The sequence below is a fragment of the Mus musculus genome, chromosome 7, assembly GCF_000001635.26.
Source record: "Mus musculus strain C57BL/6J chromosome 7, GRCm38.p6 C57BL/6J".
Lineage (NCBI taxonomy): Eukaryota > Metazoa > Chordata > Mammalia > Rodentia > Muridae > Mus > Mus musculus.
The window spans coordinates 46438985-46457969 of NC_000073.6; the positions used below are offsets into that span (position 1 = coordinate 46438985).

Here is an 18985-nt window from a genome sequence, read left to right on the forward strand (position 1 = left end):
GAGCATCTCATTGCCCTGTACAGCCACGGGCACTTCCCTGCTGGGACTATTGCTGGGTCTGACGGTCAGGTCTGGGTGCCCTGGCCAGCTCCCAGGCCTTGTCTAGAGACAACCTCATTGACTACTCCTCTCAGCCTGACACACCTGGGAAAGGGTGGAGTCGGTTCTGGGAATCTTCATTTTCAGGTTTGGGTGAGGGGTAGAATGGAGGCTCTGGCCCTTCCGAATCCATTAGTGATTTCAGAATGTTCGGTGGAAAGAGTCCCCAAAGGCTACACCGCCAACCTCTGAGCATTTTAAGATGAGGTCAGAGCAGGCAGCATGCTGCTCTAGGCCACCAGCACAAAGGTGTCAGCTCTCTCTATGGCTTCAGTCTCCCTGTCACCTCCCTGAAGTCTGTGATCCTATGGGTGGGTGGGGCATTGAAGGTGGGTAGCAGAGATTGATCTATTTCATCTCTCACCTCCCTGACAACTTGCCTCCACTTCCTGGTACCCAGGCTTCACCTAACTGAGGGTGGTTAACCACTATCCTCTTCTGAGTTCAGGATACAGAAGGGAAACAGCCCGGGCTGTTCTCTGAGGTCGGTGTTGACAGAAGCCAAGAATCTCCTAGGAAGATGAGCGTTTACTGAATAACACAAAGCCATCTGGAAGATAGGTTTGTAGAAGCACCACAGCTAGAGAGGGGGAACTAACCTACATCGGGGATTTACTGTGTAGGGTGCATCTTACACACATTGCCCAATGCCAGCTTGGGACAGTCTAATCACCCCGTATTACAGCCAAGACAATGAAGTGCAAAGGGGCAACTAGCCCAAAGCCGCACAGCCTGGTGAAACGTTAACTCAAGATCGTAAGCTCCAGAGTTCGCATTGGGCTGTTTTTTAGCTAATGAATTTCTGGGGCTGGTCCTTGATTGGGGAAATATTAAAGTCCTGGATTCTGAATCCGGGGCTCTTAGGATTTTGCCTCCTGCTGTTTTCATGGTGTCTAGGGCCGTGACAGAAGGGTCACTTTCTGTTCTGTTCCAGATCTCTCCTGATTCACAGCTGGACACACCCACCCACTCTTGCTGCCCTGTGGGTGAAGCTTGCACCCCCTCGGCTACTTTTCCAAAAGGCCACCAGCCTCTCCGCCTGCCCTCTACTCTGCCCCACCTCTGGACTCCAATCAGGAGGCAGCTCTGAGGTTGTACTTAGCACCCACTTCTAACTCGTCCCGACTATCTCCCATGGCTAACTGCAAATGACCACCAAGTCACCTCACCCAGAGTAGATGATGTCTGGGCATGGTGAAAGGACTTATTACGGGCCTGGATTCACTCGCTAGGCACCAGGCTACCCGGCTTAGTCAGAGTTTCTACTGCTGCAAAAACACCATGATCAAAAGCAAGTTGGGGAGGAAAGGGTTTATTCAGCTTACACTTCCATATCATTGAAGGAAGACAGGAGAGAGCAGGAACTTGGAGGCAGGAGTTGATGCAGAGGCCATGGAAGGGTGCTGCTTACTGGCTTGCCCCACTTGGCTTGCTCAGCCTGCTTTCTTATAGAACCCAGGGCTACCATCCCAGGGATAGCACCACCCACCGTGGGCTGGGTCTTTCTCATCAATCACTGATTAAGAAATATGCCCTACAGGCTTGCCTGCAGTCCAGTCTATGGAGGCATTTTTCTCAATTGAGGGTCCCTTCTCTCAGCTGACTTTAGCTTGTGTCAAGTTGACATAAAACTAGTCAGCACACCAACCAAGGTTATGCTCGATGACTTCATAATCAAGGGTGGAAGATGGGTCAAGGGAAGATAGATACCTGTGCTCAGAAAGGGAGGGTGGGTGTGAGCAGTAGGCATGGTGACAGCTGCTACATGCTAGGGCAACACTTACTCCAGGGCCTGGCCAAACACCTGCAATCATACAATGGGGGGTGCTTCCTTCTCATGAGGGGCAAGGATGAGGAACAAAGCCAAAATTACATTGAGCTCTTTTCTTAGGCTCCTGTGACCTTAATGAGCCTAAGCAGGTCAGTGAGGTAGGTGACAGTGTCAAGTGCCCACGAGGCCTGTAGACTGGTTCTCCAAAAGCTGTAAACAGAATAAAGTGGAGCGGATAACGATGGGGACCTCAGAGCTCACTCAGTCAAGGTCACACTCCAATGACCACTGTGGACACTGAGAAGATCATTCATTTACATTCTGCTTAGCTCTAGAGTTGACCAAGCGCTGGCTCCTTCATGGACCGCCAGGAAAGGGGACTTGGACAACACCTAAGAAAGACAAATAGCTACCAAAGGCTGAAGGAAAAACAACAACAACAACCAACCTCAACTTATCAACTGTCCTTCCTCATCTCTGAGGTTTTGACCCATCAGAGCCAGGCAGCAGGGGGAGGAGAAATGCCTTCCGGCCATGCTGCCATCAGGAAAGGCAGAATGGGGGCGGCTGAGGTAAGGTGGCGGGCAGGGAAGCACTTCTTCTTACAAGGGCCTGCTTCCAGAAGGATCTGACCCTCCTGTAAAGGTCTGAGGCTCTAGATCAAAGAACTGAGTCAGGGCCTGTGTGCTGACCCTGTTTAGGATGCGGACATGTCTATCTCCTATGAACATGGCACCGGGCTCCATGGTACGTGGTTGAATGGGAAGCTCAGGGTGTGGAGTTTTCCAGCATACACTGAAAGAGACAGGAGGTAGCTTGCCTCTGGGCAAGGTGGTGTTGGTTCCTTGTGAGTGGAAACTGTCTAGGTAGAACGGGACACATGGGAATGCTTTGGGGCCTGGTTGCTGCCAACCTCTCAGCCTACAGGACAGTAACCTTGAGCTTGCTCCTGTAAGCCATACTGGGTAACTGTTCTATCTCTGTGGGCTTGGCCATGCTAGCAAGAGAGATCACAGTACAAATGTTGTCTGTAGGTGGGGTTGTGCAGAACAGGGCATAGTTCTTGGGCCCAGTGCTAAGAGCAAGACTCCATGCCTGGGGCCACAGGTCAGACTGTGGCTGCAGGGCATGTCTAGGCTCAGGCCTGTGGAGTCTGGAATGGGCTTCCTCCAAAGCTGCTGAGTTGAACCCACTTCTCCTCACTCAGCTACTTCCTATCCCACTGCTGTCTGGTTCAGCCTCCATTTTCTCCTGATGAGCAACAAGAACGGTTGATGACATCAGCAGTTTCTACGCTTTCCTAAGGAGCCACTTACCAAATACAGTCTCACGTAGAGCACATCACATAGCGTAAAGACAAAGCCGACCCCGCCTAACATAACCAGGAGATGGGCAAGCTTCTCACCGTCTGCCAGGAGATGTTTGAAACTCTCAAGAATGTAGGCTGCTGGGTTTTTTGTTTCGTTTTGTTTTGTTTCTTTTTTGAGACAGTGTCTTACTATGTGAGCCTGACTGGCCTGGAACGTTCTATGTAGACCAGGCTGGCCTTAAACTCACAGAGATCCACCTAGCTCTGTCATATGCCACCATGCCAGGCCCTGAGGAGTGTAGTTTGGAGGCCTCTAGGCTTTATGGTGATGGGAGGTCTCCAGCTTTAATGTCCTAGGATTCTGTAACTTCTGGAAGCTACTGGAGCCTTAGACATCCCAGCTCTGAGATGATACAGTTCGCCTGCTACAGTGGCCCCAGACAGCCTTGTCTGCACTTAGGGTCTCCGCTGCTGGATCTCCCCAGAAGCCCTGCGTTCTCTCCACTTCCTCATTCCAATCTTCCCACCCAGCCTTGGCTTGGGCCCTGGTCATGAAGGCATGGGTGCCTTTCCTTCTGTCTCCAGACAAGGGGCCTTGGTATCCTCAGACAGACAGAGCAATGGGGTCTGGACAGAAAATCAACCCCCAAGTAAGAGCGGATGTGTGTGCTGCTCTAAATGTGGCCTAGAATCCCCCACCTTCTGACCTAAACACGGCCATGGGGTTGACATCATGTAGGGACTCAGGGTGGACATCATGCAGGGCTGAAGCCTCCTTCTGATGTTTTTACTCTGCACGTCCTTTAGTGAGGAACCCCTCATCCACATGTGCTGAGGAGAAAGGATGTCCCTCCAAGGCTCAGGCCTCTCTGAGTGCTGGGCAAGCAGCTCCTCATTGTTCTGACCCGTGGTCCTGCCCAGTTGTCAGGGCTTCCTGATCCCCTTTCAAGCTGACAGGAAGATTACTGACCCCATAATCTGCCAGAAGGGTTCTCCAGGGAATCTTCTGTTGGTATAAAGCCACTTTATTGAACGGTCTCGCTCTCACACCCCCCACCCCCATTTCTCGTCCTGTCTGGGTTGAGGTCACTGATCGTCTCTCCTTCCAGTCTGTCTCTGTCCACGGCACCCTGAGATTCAGTGTTCTCTGTGTCATCTGGGAGAGGGCAGGTGACCTTGAGATCCTGGCATGGCACAGGGTGTGCTGGCAGCTGACATACGGCCAAGGAGTGGCCAGCCCCACAGCCCACGAGGAGGAGTCTTGATGGTGATGGTGGCAGAGCCTGCACTGGAGTTGGAGTCCAGACATTGGACTCAGTGCCATCCCCACACATGCCGTGTTCGTTCCAACCCCAGGAGCAGCACTTGTCCCCTGCGGAAGAGAGGGCACAGACATCACTGTAACGTCCAGCGTACACAGGAAGAAAACAGAGCTTGTGGTCAATAACAGGGTATGTTCATGGCCTGCCCCCCCCCCACCTCAAGTCACTGGGCCCCATTCTGCCACCCCACCCCCACCCTCAGCTGTTCATGCTCCACTCATGGCTTTCCTCCTTGGCTCTTCATTCACCACTGAGCCCTGCTAACTCCACCACCACGAACAACCCCGGTGTCTCTCACATTTCTCCATCTCTGCTGCCACTCTACCCTGGCCCAGGTCATCAGCTTCTTACTGCAGCCATAACTGCTTCCCACACACTCTCAATGGTTAACCATCCATGATCCCAGCTTCTGGGAAGCTGAGTCCCCGACCGGCTTAGGCTCTATAAAGACACTTGGTTCCAACCTCGCTGCTTAAGAGCACTCCTGGAAAGTCTGTAAGACCTTAGTGTGCAGAAACGCATGGCAAACAATGTATGGCACGCTAACCTAAGTTCAGAACGTTAGTCATCCTTTTTCCACAAGCACTTCAATCCTTCCCTTAAAACAACGACAGAAAATCCTGTTGAAGCCTGACCTCCCTCTGTGCTCGCCACCCTGCGGCAGGAATTCCTGCTTGGAAGCCGGTGTGCACCGTTCTCATGCTTGTATGTTTCTATGTACATGCATGTGCACATATGTGTATGTCCATAAACACTAGACACACTCACGCTAGTTTGTCTTAAAGACGTATAAAGGCACATCACTGATACACACCTTTTACATGACCTGTTCTTCACACTTAGCCATTTATCTGAGCCAATGTTTTATAGACCAAGCTCATCAACAGCCTGTCCTTATGTGAAGGTTTGTTCCACTTAGCCACACTCTTGGGATACCAGCTCATCACTGTTGCCACTGAACTAAACATACCAATCTGCAATATGATATTATACAACATTACCAAAATGGCTGCTGCTATAGACGGTACTGCCCTGAGCATCTTACAGATGTGTCTCTCTGCATCTTTCCCTGTAGACTACTCACACTCTGCTGACTACATTCATTTAGCCTGAGAGCTTGTTAACGGGAAAGAGCTCCCTTTATGAGTCTGCGCCATCTTGGGCTCTGTGGATCACATGTTCACACTCTCCACCTTGTCGGTCTTTGCCTTTTCCTACGAACAACTTAGTTCTATACATTGCAAGTGTCTTCTCCCAGAAGTCTGGGGTGTGTCACTTCACTTTGTTTATGGAGACTTTGGCTAAGCAGTTTCTTTATAGTGGCCGCCTAACTGCACACTTTGAGGATGAGACAATTTACTGAACCTGCAGGCCATCATCAGGTGCTCAGGTTGTCTCTGACTTTCCATTTTCCTACAGCATAGCATGGACATCTTTGTGCGTGAATCTCTGCTGCTCCCTCTAATTACCTTCTCAAATTAGATTTGTAGGATGGGGATTCCCAGCCAGCAGGGACAGCCATCTTGAAGACACTCGAGAACTCTGTGAGGACTGCCAGGATGCTCTTTGAACATGACTTTGGTGATCTGTGGGCATCTCTGCCCCTCTCCCACATCACCAGTGTTTATTAACATCATGGGTTTAAAAAAATCTTTTCTAATTTGAACACAAAATGGTGTCTGGCTGTTTTAATGTGTACTTTGATTACCAATGAAATCAGTAGAGCGAAGTGCTCTGCTTCCTGGATCCTTTCCTCTCTTTGGATACTGTTTCTTCAACCCTCCACAGCTCAGCTAATATCCCCCAATACCAGTTAATATCAAAACATGTGAGTGCTCAAATCCAAAAGCGGCATCACCTGGTGCTTTTTGTTGGTGTTGTTTTCAGTTTGACTTAAAATTTTGTTCTAGATCTTTTAGCAGACATGTACTTACGACTCTATTGACTGGTTTGGGTTTTTTTGGGGTGTGTGTGTGTTGAACAGGTTTCATGAAGCTTATATTGGCCTTGAACTTAACTATTTAACCAAGGATAACCTTAAACCCCCATCCTCCTGTCTCCACTCCCCCAAACATTGGAGCACAGGTGTGCCATTACAACCAGCAGGCTCACTGGGCCTTTTATGTTCAATTTCTTCAACAGTGCGTAAACACTGAAAACCCATCTTTATTAGGAAATACTCCTGACTTTCCCATGATGCCAATGTTTAAATCTTACACTAAGAGTTTGTTTTACAGACCACTGTTTCAAGAGAGGGCTTCACCTCCTTGGGAGGGAAGTAGTACTGGTCAGGGGCTCAGGTACAGGGAAACACACATCTTCAGGTTGGCTGGCAAGAGGCAGAAACACATACTGAGAGAATGATACACACACCCCTTCCTTGATTGGGCAAGAACTCCACCAGGCCGATCAGGAGCAGGGAGGAGAGGGGAAGAGCCCAGGACCTTAGGGCCCAGTTTGTCACTTTGCATGGGCCAAGTGCTTGGCCCTGGTAAGCCACACAGCTGACTGTCAGCAGGGGCAGGGCTGGGAAGCAGAGATAGGGGGTGGGAGGAAGACAGAGCTGACCACACCACAGGACACAGCACGCCCTCCTTCCCCTGCCAAAGGGAACTGCTCTGAGGAAGCTACACTCAGGGTTGAGTAGATGAGGCCTGGAGCCAGGACGTTCATGCCTGCTAGGTAGGAGAAGCCTGGCAAAGGCCCAGACATCTCTTCCCCGACACTCTGAGGAGAACTTACTCGAGTTGTGTGTGTTATTTGCTTAGGTTGTTACAGCCCAGTGTGGCGGTCTCATTTCATGGATGCGGCTTGCTTCCAAGACAAGGTTGAGCACCTAGACTATGGAACAGGCTCCAAACACTGTGCTACATGCCAAATGTTGCATGCTAGGCTTCACTGAACTTATTCCTACAGAAGTACTTTACATGTGAGGGGGCCCCAGCAGTGTGCTGCCCCACCTCTCCTTCCCTTTGTGTGTGTCAGCACGGGCATGTGGTCAGAGATCAAGGTCGGGTCTCTTCATTGTTTTTCCACGTTATTTTTTGAGACAGTGTCTCTCACTGAACTCAGAGGTTATTGATTGGCTAGGGGGTTGGACAGCAAACCCAGGGATGATCTTTTTATCCCCCAGTGTGGGGACACGGGTGTGTGCCACCATGCCTGTTGTCGTCCACAGAGCCATCTCCCCAGACCCATCGGTTCTCTTTTTAATAATCCATTGAAAATCATCTGAGAATGGCATGCGGCCTGGAGAGAGGGCTCCATGGCACTTGTTGCTTTTGCAGAGGACCTGGGTTTGGTTCCTGGCACTCACGAGGTGAGTCACAATCATGTGTAACTCCTGTGCCATGGAATCTGATCTAATATTGTTTGATCTCTGTGGGCACCAGGCATCCACATGGTATACACATGTATTCAAACACATACAAATAAAATAAATACATCTAAACTTTTATTTTCAAAAAAAAAAGAAAGAAAGAAAGAAAGAAAGAAAGAAAGAAAGAAAGAAAGAAAAAGGAAGAAGAATGGCTATGTCATCATAAAAGGAGGACACAGGTCAGAGCCAGTCCTAGTGTGCCAATAGTTGCCCACCTAATACACAGGATACTGTTTCCTATGGACTGGGCTATGCTCTCCTGGGGTCCCTAGCACAGCAGTGGTGTGATGATGGCACTGGGATCCTCACATCGGAAGTCCCGAGCCCCCTCAAAACAGTACATGTCTCACTTGGTGCTGAGTTTGATCAAGTTCAAAACACAGATGCAGATGCAATATAGGGTGATGCCTTAGCTGCCTCTGAGGACCTGATACAACACTGCTGCCCAAAGTGTGGAGTCTTCCCCTAGGGTTCATATATGCCCTTAAAGGACCACTCTCTGTGGAGCTGAGGGGGCCTGGGAAAAAAACCAGTTTTGGGGGCTAAAATGAGGAGCAATTTGGGGCATTCTACATGGAGGTGCCAAGTCTTGGTGGCACATATCTTTAATCCCAGCACTTGGCAGGCAGAAGCTCTCTGTGAGTTTGAGGCCAGCCTGGTATAGCTAAGCTCCCATACAGCCAGGGCTACATAGAGAGACCTGGCCTCAAAAACAAGCAAGCAAGCAAGCAAGCAAGCAAGCAAGCAAGCAAGCAAGCAGGCCAATGACAGAGGTTCTTGCCAGACACATTCGGCAAGCAGAGCCCTGTGGAGAGCTGAAGAGAGAATAAACCTGTGAGAACTGTAGGAGGGATGACACAGGGCAGTCGGGAGCCAGCCCTGTGCACGCAGGTCCTGAGCCACTCTAAGTCAGTTTCTGGCTTTGCTTTTCCATAAACAAAGTGACTGTCTTAGATTTATAATACTGTATGGGTCAATACATATTCATTTTCTCTGTAACTATCTTTACTGTCATACAAACTGTATGCTTGACAGGACGTTTGTCATGCTGTGTAGCTGCAAGCCCTGGTCCAAGGAAGCAGAGCTCCTCCAGGTGAGTGGCCAGGCTGCTGACACGGGCTGCTGACACAGATGCAGCCCAGCAACCCTCTCCCGGAACAGCGTCATGGGAGAAGTGTCATGCCCAGAAAATGTGATATTTGAAAAGGAAATGCACAGACCCTGCTGCCAGGGTCTCTCGGGGGAGATGCTGTCTAACTCCTGAGAGCTCCAGGCCTTTCTCTCCCTACATGCAACAGCCGTCAGACCCTTTTCATCTCTGCTAGAATGCAAAACTCCAAGGGAGCAAAAGCTGGGTTTTGTTCAATAGCTTTATCAAAAAACTGAAAAACCTGCATACAATTGAAAAAGATGCTCAGTAAATATTTGTTTCTGGTGCGAACAGTTGTTAAATGTCAATTGCCCCTAGAGTGGCACAGTCTCCTGAGAGGAAGCCAGAGTGAGGAGCTGGGCAGGCAGTGACAGCAATCCTCACCAAAGGAACTGCTGTATGTGTGCTCGTGGTATGTGTGTGTGTGTGTGTGTGTGTGTGTGTCTGTGACTGTGTCTGTGTGTGTGTCTGTGTGTGTGTGTGTGTCTGTGTGTGTGTGTGTCTGTGTCTGTGTGTGTGTGTCTGTGTGTGTGTGTCTGTGTGTGTGTGTCTGTGTGTGTGTGTCTGTGTGTGTGTGTGTGTCTGTGTGTGTCTGTGTGTGTGTGTGTGTCTGTGTGTGTCTCTGTGTGTGTGTGTGTCTGTGACTGTGTCTGTGTGTGTGTCTGTGTGTGTGTGTCTGTGTGTGTGTGTGTCTGTGTGTGTGTGTGTCTGTGTGTGTGTGTGTCTCTGTGTGTGTGTCTGTGTCTGTGTCTGTGTGTGTGTGTGTGTGTGTGTGTGTCTGTCTGTGTGTGTGAGACCAGCTCCGCACCTAGCTCTTTCCCAGAAGGCCGGCCTGAACTACTTCACTGCAGCTCTTAGAATGAGTTGCCTGTGGCCCCTCTCCCTCCTGAGATGAGGAGGAGCCACTAGCCAGTACTTAGTCTGAATTCTTACTCAGGGGTGGGAGCAGACATTTGGGAATCAGCTGTTGCTGCTCGGTAGCTATGGGGCCCCGCCAGGCTTGGATTTGCTATTGCTGTCATCTGGCATGCACACCTAGGTCTTGGCTTCATCATCTGTACACAGGTCTGTCATTTCTCACTTGTCTTTGTTGTTTTTAAACAGATACATACAGTACCCAGCAGAGTCCGTCACATGATACCTGCTCAGCTGGCACCCCTCACTGCTGCTGGGATGGCCCTGTTTCAGGCCCAGGAGCCAGTTCCCAGCCTTCTTTGGCCTCCTCTATCTTGCTCCCAGCTATTAGAGAACTTAGGGGGGAAATCTCCCAAGTATACAATCACAGGACAAAACCACGCCACCTTACCCATTTTCTCCCCTGCTGGGAGCAGGTAACATCTCACTAGCCAGGATTCAGACTAGAGTTTGTCTGAGGCCTGCTGACAGGCACAAGCTACTAAGCATCGCTATGGAAACCGTTTTGTTATTCTCTGCTGTGTCATTTGTTTGCTGGCCCAGTTGCTGTTGTGGTGCAAGGGGGAGGGGGGGAGGGATGCAGATGAGGCATGCAGATTAGATTCTAAGGGAACCTGTCTCTTACAGGACTGCATGACCTGGGCTGACTCTGGTTTCTCCAGCTCCAAGAAGTAGGCCACTATATCCCCAACAATGTCCTGACAACCTTCTTGCTTGTTCACAGGAGGCTAGATGCTCACCCCCCAGTCCGAACACCTCCCCAGGGGGGAGGTTCTGGTGCATTCCAGAATTTGATAGGCACTGCGGTAGGAGAAACATCAGCTGAACTCCTTTCAGTATCTCAGGGCACAAAACTGGCACCATGGCGCCACCCTGCATAGAGCAGTGGTAAGGGGCACTCAGCCATGACTGCCCCAGCTCCGCGGACTCTAACCAAGGGATCAGATGCTTCGCATAACGTTTTCTAGAAGGGCAGCCAGCATCCGGTCACTCATTCACACACTGATGTTTACTGAATGCCCCTGCTTTCTGATGGTAACTCTCAGCAGTGAGGAACCCCATTGCTCCTAGGGGTGTGAATGAGAATAGTTTTATTTCTTTGAAGACCTTCCCTAAGGATGACCCAACAGTCAAATCTGAACTCGTGGAGAAGTGGTTACCTGGAGGGGACTGCCAAAGCGAGGGGGTGTTATCCTTACTAGGATTAGTCATGGTATCTATGGGACATTTGTAGCGCTGAGTACAGCCCCCATGTGCCTCTCTGGTTGGTTCTACACTCAGAGTCAAACCTGGAGGGTCTAAGGCTCCATCAGCCCAATCAATCCTTTGTCTACAGACACAAACCTGTTTGCCAGACTATTTTTGAGGACTGAGGGGGATTGCTTAGCTTTTTTACTTAAATAAAATTATTTTCTATTATTTAAATCTCCTTCGATGTTCCTATGTTGCTTTTACAATTTAATCTCTTAAAAAGTCTGTTGATGTGTTCGCTTCGGCAGCACATATACTAAAATTGGAACGATACAGAGAAGATTAGCATGGCCCCTGCGCAAGGATGACACGCAAATTCGTGAAGCGTTCCATATTTTTGCTTCTGTAAGGCAAAAGACACCGTCAATAAGACAAAAAGGCCACCAACAGATTGGGAAAGGATCTTTACCAATCTTAAATCAGATAGGGGACTAATATCCAATATATATAAAGAACTCAAGAAGGTGGACTCCAGAAAATCAAATAACCCCATTAAAAATGGGGCTCAGAGCTAAACAAAGAATTCTCACCTGAGGAATACCGAATGGCTGAGAAGCACCTGAAAAAAATGTTCAGCATCCTTAATCATCAGGGAAATGCAAATCAAAACAACCCTGAGATTCCATCTCACACCAGTCAGAATGGCTAAGATCAAAAAACTCAGGTGACAGCAGATGCTGGCGAGGATATGGAGAAAGAGGAACACTCCTCCATTGTTGGTGGGATTGCAAGCTTGTACTCTGATTTCCACTCTGGAAATCAGTCTGGCGGTTCCTCAGAAAATTGGACATAGTACTACGGGAGGATCCCGCAATACCTCTCCTGGGCATATATCCAGAAGATGTTCCAACTGGTAAGAAGGACACATGCTCCACTATGTTCATAGCAGCCTTATTTATAATAGCCAGAAGCTGGAAAGAACCCAGATGCCCCTCAACAGAGGAATGGATACAGAAAATGTGGTACATTTACACAATGGAGTACTACTCAGCTATTAAAAAGAATGAATTTACGAAATTCCTAGGCAAATGGATGGACCTGGAGGGCATCATCCTGAGTGAGGTAACCCAATCACAAAAGAACTCATAAGTGGATATTAGCCCAGAAACTTAGAATACCCAAGATACAAGATACAATTTGCAAAACACATGAAACTCAAGAAGACCGAAGACCAAAGTGTGAACACTTTGTCCCTTCTTAGAATTGGGAACAAAACACCCATGGAAGGAGTTACAGAGACAAAGTTTGGAGCTGAGATGAAAGGATGGACCATCTAGAGACTGCCATACCTGGGGATCCATCCCATAATCAGCCTCCAAACGCTGACACCATTACATACACCAGCAAGATTTTGCTGAAAGGACCCTGATATAGCTGTCTCTTGTGAGGCTATGCTGGGGCCTGGCAAACACAGAAGTGGATGCTTACAGTCAGCTATTGGATGGAACACAGGGTCCCCAATGGAGGAGCTAGAGAAAGTACCAAGGAGCTAAAGGGGTCTGCAACCCTATAGGTGGAACAACAATATGAACTAACCAGTACCCCCGGAGCTCGTGTCTCTAGCTGCATATGTATCAGAAGATGGCCTAGTCGGCCATCATTGGGAAGAGAGGCACCTTGGTCTTGCAAACTTTATATGCCTCAATACAGGGGAACGCCAGGGCAAAGAAGTGGGAGTGGGTGGGTATGGGGGACTTTTGGGATAGCATTTGAAATGCAAATGAAGAAAATACCTAATTTTAAAAAAAAAGTCTGTTGATTGTCTGAGGCATACGTCTCTGAAAAACTCCCTTTCCCTGAAAAACCAGTTAAGAGAGTGTGTATATGAGTGTGCGTGTGCGCAGTTGCATGGTGTGCACGGTCACAGAACAATGTGTGGAGGTCACAGAAGAACTTTAGGAGCTGACTCTTTCCTCCACTTCTCTGTGGGTTCTGGAATTGAGCTCAGGTCTCCAGGCTCTGGGGCGAATGCCTTACCCACTGCACCAGCTCCCCAGACCCTTCCTCTTTCTTTACCTAATGTTTTAAAATCAATTCCAATGAAGGCAGACATCTAACACTGTCACAGCAGTGCAGTGCTAAACCTAAAGGCTGGCGTCAGATCCAAGGCTTGCTTTACACTTGCTTGGTAGATGGGGCTGGGTAAGTCATGGTCTCTCATGGTCTCTGTTCTAGCACCTGAAGACAGAACGAATCAGCTTCAGTGGCCCCAAGTGACTCTCCAGCTCTGCTGAGCTCTGTCTCCTGAAAACAGTGTGCTATTGCCATACTCAGGCGTGCATCCTCAGCCCAGCGGCACATGCAGCCATGTTGACTTAGAGATGGCTCCTGGGAAAATGCCCCTCACCTGTCACTCAAAATGTCAGACCCTCCAGGCACCATCAGCCCCAGCACACACTTGAAGCAGGATGGTAGCACACGAGCACCTCCAGGAGAATGGCTGCCAGCTTGTAAGTGATGGGGCATCATGATCCAATACAAGATGCTCTGAGGCTAAGCTCACATGCTTTATCTCACTGGGATCATTTGAAAAGAGCTACACATACCAAAGCCTTCCTTCCTGGGGAGGACCAACAGAGGTATGATCAGAAGATGAGAACAAGGCCTTCTCCAGACTCCCTACTGTGTGGGTTAAGACAGGAAGTGCCCTGTGATAAAGATGCAGAGACTTTATCCACTGAATAAGCCATTCTTGCTGCTGACAGTTTCAGGGCCTATTCACTTCAAGAGAGCGAACGGAAATCCTTTGCTGATCATAAAGTTAGGTTTTAGGGACTATGAATGCCGGCTGTTCCCACAGGGAGGAAAGGAGCTACGTTCCTTCACGGAGGTCCACGGTTGACATCCTAGGCCATGGAGCATCTAACAAAGGGACCAGACTTTACTGGGCAAGCCGAGCTTCAGGACAGACTCAGCCTGACAGGGCCCCAGCCCTGCACGCAGTGTCGATGCTACGAACACCAGACAGGAGTGTGTAGCCACCAATGTGGATGACTCCTTTCCATCACAAGAGCATCCAGCCAGGCAAAGATATCCACCTGATAGCAACTCCACATAAAGTGCTATTTCAGTGCCTCGTATGAGCAAAGGAGAAAGGTGTAGAGGGGAATGAGTCTCGTTTTTAAGGAAAGTAACTAACGCTTAATGATACTCCACACTAGACTTCTGCTCTGACATCTCACTACCCTAAGAACCTAGGGTAAGGATGTCCGATCTGAGTTCATTTCACCCTGAAGAAGAAGAAGAAGAAGAAGAAGAAGAAGAAGAAGAAGAAGAAGAAGAAGAAGAAGAAGAAGAAGAAGAAGAAGAAGAAGAAGAAGAAGAAGAAGGTGGGGCTTAGTTGAGGCTTAGGCTCACCTCCAAGCAGTGGGAAAGCCAGGAAACAATCGAGGCTCAGCCTGCCTGGATCCTGAGTTCTTAACCTGTGTCTCACGGCTTCTGGATCCCTGCCTGACCTAGACTAAGCATTTTCTCTCTGCATCCCCACAGAGGAAGAGTAGAGCTTCAAGGAAGCTAGGGAGCGCTGGAGTGATAACATACAACAGGGAACAGAGACAGGAGGGGAGGAACGCCCACTCAAAGGAAGGCATGTGTGTCCAGAAGCTCAGGTGGGGAAGGCATCAGAATATAACAATGAAGATACAATGAAGGTAAGGTCAGGGTTTGTCAGGCAGAGCTAAAGTGGCAGGTTTCAACAGGGCAAAAGTGACCATGCCTTCTCCATCAGTGTCTGTCCTGCCACCTAGCCAAACTGTCAGCATTGTGCACATGCTCCACAACCAGCCTTTGTTTGTTCTGTGTCCTCAATCTCTTCTGACCTGGCAGCTTTGCCCTCTGCCCCCAGACTGGAGTAGACAGGCTGACTTGAAGAGCCACTTCCTTTGAGACCCTGGCCCCTCCAGTGAATGGTGCCCTGCCTTCATAGCTTGTTCTCTCGGGAGAAGGAGCCGTGGCCCTTTTCCACATGAATCGCTTACAGCAGCAGATGCCACAAGGTTGCCTGGAGAGTCTGGAAATGCCATGTTGCCATGGTAACAGCAGACCAAGGTTGGGGATGCTTTATCCCTGATGGGCTGCCCTGCCCTGCCATGCTGCTGGTGAAATCTTCCACCATGAATAAGAACAGAACAAATCTATTCATGGACAAGGAGATGCCGGACATCTTTGAGGAGGTTCAGTTCCAGCATGCACTCTGGGGGCTACTCACCCAATTCCCTGGCTGATCAAGAGGGCCAGGCTCTGGCTGGCTCTGCTTCGGCTCATGTGGCCTAATAGAGTTTTTAACTGGCTCAGCCAACAAAGCAGGCCTTCCCCCACTCCAGCCCCCAAATTACCACTTCTCTTATTTGATGCCGCCAACTGGGGATCTGCCGGTGTGGACCCTGGCAATTAGCACAGCACCCGCATTTGTTGGGAAATTAAGAGCCACTGATTAGCCTAATTCTACGCCATTTACAGGCAGTGAGTGTCAGGCTGAGATCGGCTTTTCCAAATGGTGGCCCGGAGGGTGGCATGTTCACAGCGTGAGTTTGAAATGGAATCAAGGGCCTGGGGAGCCAGACTGCAAAGAAGTAGAGGCAGATCCTTCACCTCCTGTCACCACTGTCCTGTGGCTGGTTCTCTGCTACTTTGTGGATTCTTCTTTTTCCCACCCTTTGTCCCTCCCAGATTTACCCCTATCACTGGATAAGAGAGAAAGGATAGGGGGAAAGAGATAGAACTTTGAGTCTAACTTCTTTCTTCATGTCCTTTCTTTACTTGTAGCTGCTGGTCTTTGCTAATTCGTGTGTTCTTTTTCCCACTCTTTATTCCTCCCCTCCCTGAGGAGGGGGAGATAGAGAGAGGTAGAAAGATCTGAATCCAATTTCTTCTTTTCCTTTGAGCATGACTACTAACAAACCACAATTAATCCCCCCGCCAAATGACCAACAACCACTGACCCCGCCTCTCAGGGCCCTAGCATTTATATTCATTTACTCTCTGAAAAAAATCCCTGAATTCCAGATGTCACACAGATGCAGAAATGATCTGCAGCTGGCAAAGTCGCACCTCTGTTAGAGCTTGAGGCAAATCATAGTCATCTGCTGCAGTCAGTCCAAAGCAGCCCCATTTCCCCACACCTGGCATGAAAACAAAAACACATTCTTGTGTTTTAAAGGAAACCAAAGTTCCAGAATTCTCCCTTCATGGTCTCCCCTAACTCTGCTCACTGAAGAATGGAAGATCAGAAGAAGATGTTTCTAGAGTGAGGTTACACTCCCAAATCATACTGACCCAGAAAGGGAACCTATTTCCCTATGAGACACTCCAGGCTGAGTTCTGCTCTGGAGCAGCAATAGGACCTCTGTGCTTTGGACTAGAGGAGTATGAGCCTAGAAGCCAAAGGGAAGCTCAAAGTAAGAGATCAGGACCCTGACTCTGTTTCTACTCCCTTGACCTTCTGCCAACTAAGCGCCAAGCTGTTGCTATAAGACTGGAGTCTCTTGAAAATAGAACCCTCCATGACAGTTATCTTAAGACTCCTAACCATAGGCTATACCTGGCTCATTATACCTGAGTTATCTCCCTGTCCCATCCCTTGCCTTCTCTGACCAGTCTGTTAGAGGAGAAGCCCATTTGTTTGTACAAAACATGCTGGGGTCATACCCATGTGCAGCTGGCTGGGTGCTTTCCCACAGACAATGGGGAAACTTTCAAATCTCTTCAAGGACTAGACTCCGAGGTGTGGACAGACAGTCCTTTCTAACTTCCCTGATTCAAACTCTAGCTTCAGAGACAAGTCAGGTCTTTCAAGTAACGAACAAAACATTCACTGTACCTTTTTTGAGCCATGATATCTGCCTTAAGGAATGAGCAGTCTAGAAGACCATCAGATATCCCCTAATAGATGAAGAAAAGCTGCTGTGGTAGAAACTCAGACGTTCCAAACATGGAGAACACTGTGAACAGAGACCTGGTTGGACTCTGGGAAGCTCCACACTAACAGCAGTAGTTCCATTTGGTGGGAGAAACAGAAATGTAGAGAGTAGTAGAAATTTGGCTGACAGGGGGAGATCACTGCAAATGACTCAGGAGATCTAATCTTCAAAAGGCCTAACTATAGATTTTGGACTGTATCTGACAGCTACTTGGCAGTTCCTAAGACACTGGGTAGTAAGAGGAGAGCAAAGTCAGGGTTGTGCTTCAGAGGTAAAATCAGCATCAGCATCTCACTGCTGCTGCCATGGTAACATCTATAAAGCACCTATACAATCTTATATCTTAGACACTTTGGGTTGAATGTGGTTGAAAGTTGACCTGCATATCAGTTTGGAAGCCAAGGTGAAGTCCAGGGTGAATGAAGCCTGAGCTACATCAAGGACAGTGGGGTGCAGAAGAGGAATGGAGGGAGGGAGGGAGGAAGAATGAGAGGGGGGACACCCTTTACAGAGGCAGAGGCAGGACCAAGAGATGGGCACAGATGATGCTGTTGAGGGGGGATCTGGGCAGCTGTGATGGTTTGAGTGAGAATGGCTCCCATAGGCTCCTATGTTTAAATACTTACTTGGTCCCCAGGTGGTAGGAAAGTTTATAGAAGACTAGGAGATGTGACCTTGTTGGAGGATGTATGTGCCAGGCTTTGAGATTTCAAAAGATTCACGACATTTCCAGTGTTCTTTCTCTCTCTGTCCCCTGCTGTGGATCAAGATGGAGCACTCAGCCATTCCTGCCGCCATGCCTGTCTCTGCTCTGCCATCGTGGACTCTAACCCTCTGAAACTGCAAGCTAAATTAAATGCTTTCTTTTACAAGTCGCCTTGGTCATGGTGTTTTTGTCACAGCAGTAGAAAAGCAACATAGACCGGAGACAGCAAAGATGGAGGTCACAGCTAGGTGGAGGGCATCTGATTCCTGGACTTAGCTCTAGCTGATAAATCTAGACTCTGACTCTCAACAAAGTCAAAACACTCCTCTGGTTATTTCAAGTTCAGGGAAACATCTGCTGAGGAACAGCCCACAAGTCAAGGGCAGACGTCTTAGGAAAATTTATTCCCCTGTAGGCTGCCAGGGTCCTACCAAATGTACTTCTTGGAGAGAGGAAAGGTCCAGAGAAGAGACCCCATGCCTAGATAGTGAAGGTCTGTCATGAGATATACTAGAATATGACTCCCAGGTAAGGAAGAAGCCCCACTTCTCAGCCTGGTTTTTGCTCCCCTATCCTGCCTGGTATCTCTTCAGTGGGATCTTAGTCCAGAGGGACCCTGGCCCTTTATGAAATATAAGGGCTGCCTGTTCTGAGACCACATTACTCTTGTGCCTCCCACATCTCTCCATCCTCATGTAAGGACTTCTCATCTTGCCCTACCCTTAGACTATATAGCCTCATGCTCTGTCCTAGAGTTTGAAGATGCTCATCCACATCTCCCATTCCATTCTAAAGGCCAGCGAGGCTCAGCTCAAGCCCCACATCCTGTAGAAAGTCTGCAACAGTTGTTATGGATACGCTTCAGGGCAGTAAAGGGACTCTGAGCTCACCCTCTGTCCCAGTCCTTTAAGCTCTACGGAAGGGGTAACAGCTGGAACAATGCAGAGGCGGTCCACTCTTCAATCAAGTTCACAGCCTTTTCCCTCCCGACAAGCCTCCCAGGAACTCTGCAGCTCTGCTTTATTTCACCTGTCCATGCTGCAGACTGTGTCACCAGGTGAGAACAATGGCTATTGTCTCTCTGTACTCTGCACAGTGACGTGCACAGAGCAGTAGACTGCAGGTGGCTGAGAAAATAGAATCCTCAGCAATCAAAGGTGCAGGA

General features: G+C 49.0%; 1 protein-coding gene, 1 long non-coding RNA gene and 1 other non-coding gene across 9 annotated transcripts in view; 2 read left to right on the plus strand and 1 right to left on the minus strand.

Annotated features, from left to right (window-relative positions):
• Positions 1-4174: 4174 nt before the first annotated feature.
• Sergef (secretion regulating guanine nucleotide exchange factor) overlaps positions 4175-18985 on the minus strand; it is a 199738-nt gene continuing 184927 nt past the window's right edge. For 4 of the 7 annotated variants that reach the window (XM_030242640.1, XM_006540943.4, XM_011250869.2 and 1 more), the window contains one exon: positions 4184-4551. In XM_030242640.1, coding sequence (XP_030098500.1) covers position 4551 — 1 coding nt within the window. In that variant the 3' untranslated portion in view covers positions 4184-4550. Of the gene's footprint in view, positions 4552-18985 lie in introns of all 7 variants that reach the window. The other 3 variants (NM_013789.2, XM_030242642.1, XR_003946486.1) reach the window with 3 other exon arrangements.
• On the plus strand, positions 4529-17988 carry LOC115486521. The gene is made up of 2 exons (XR_003946767.1): positions 4529-4630; positions 5984-17988. It is a non-coding gene; the product is annotated as an uncharacterized LOC115486521 (long non-coding RNA).
• On the plus strand, positions 11429-11535 carry LOC115486835. The gene has a single exon (XR_003947166.1). It is a non-coding gene; the product is annotated as a U6 spliceosomal RNA (small nuclear RNA).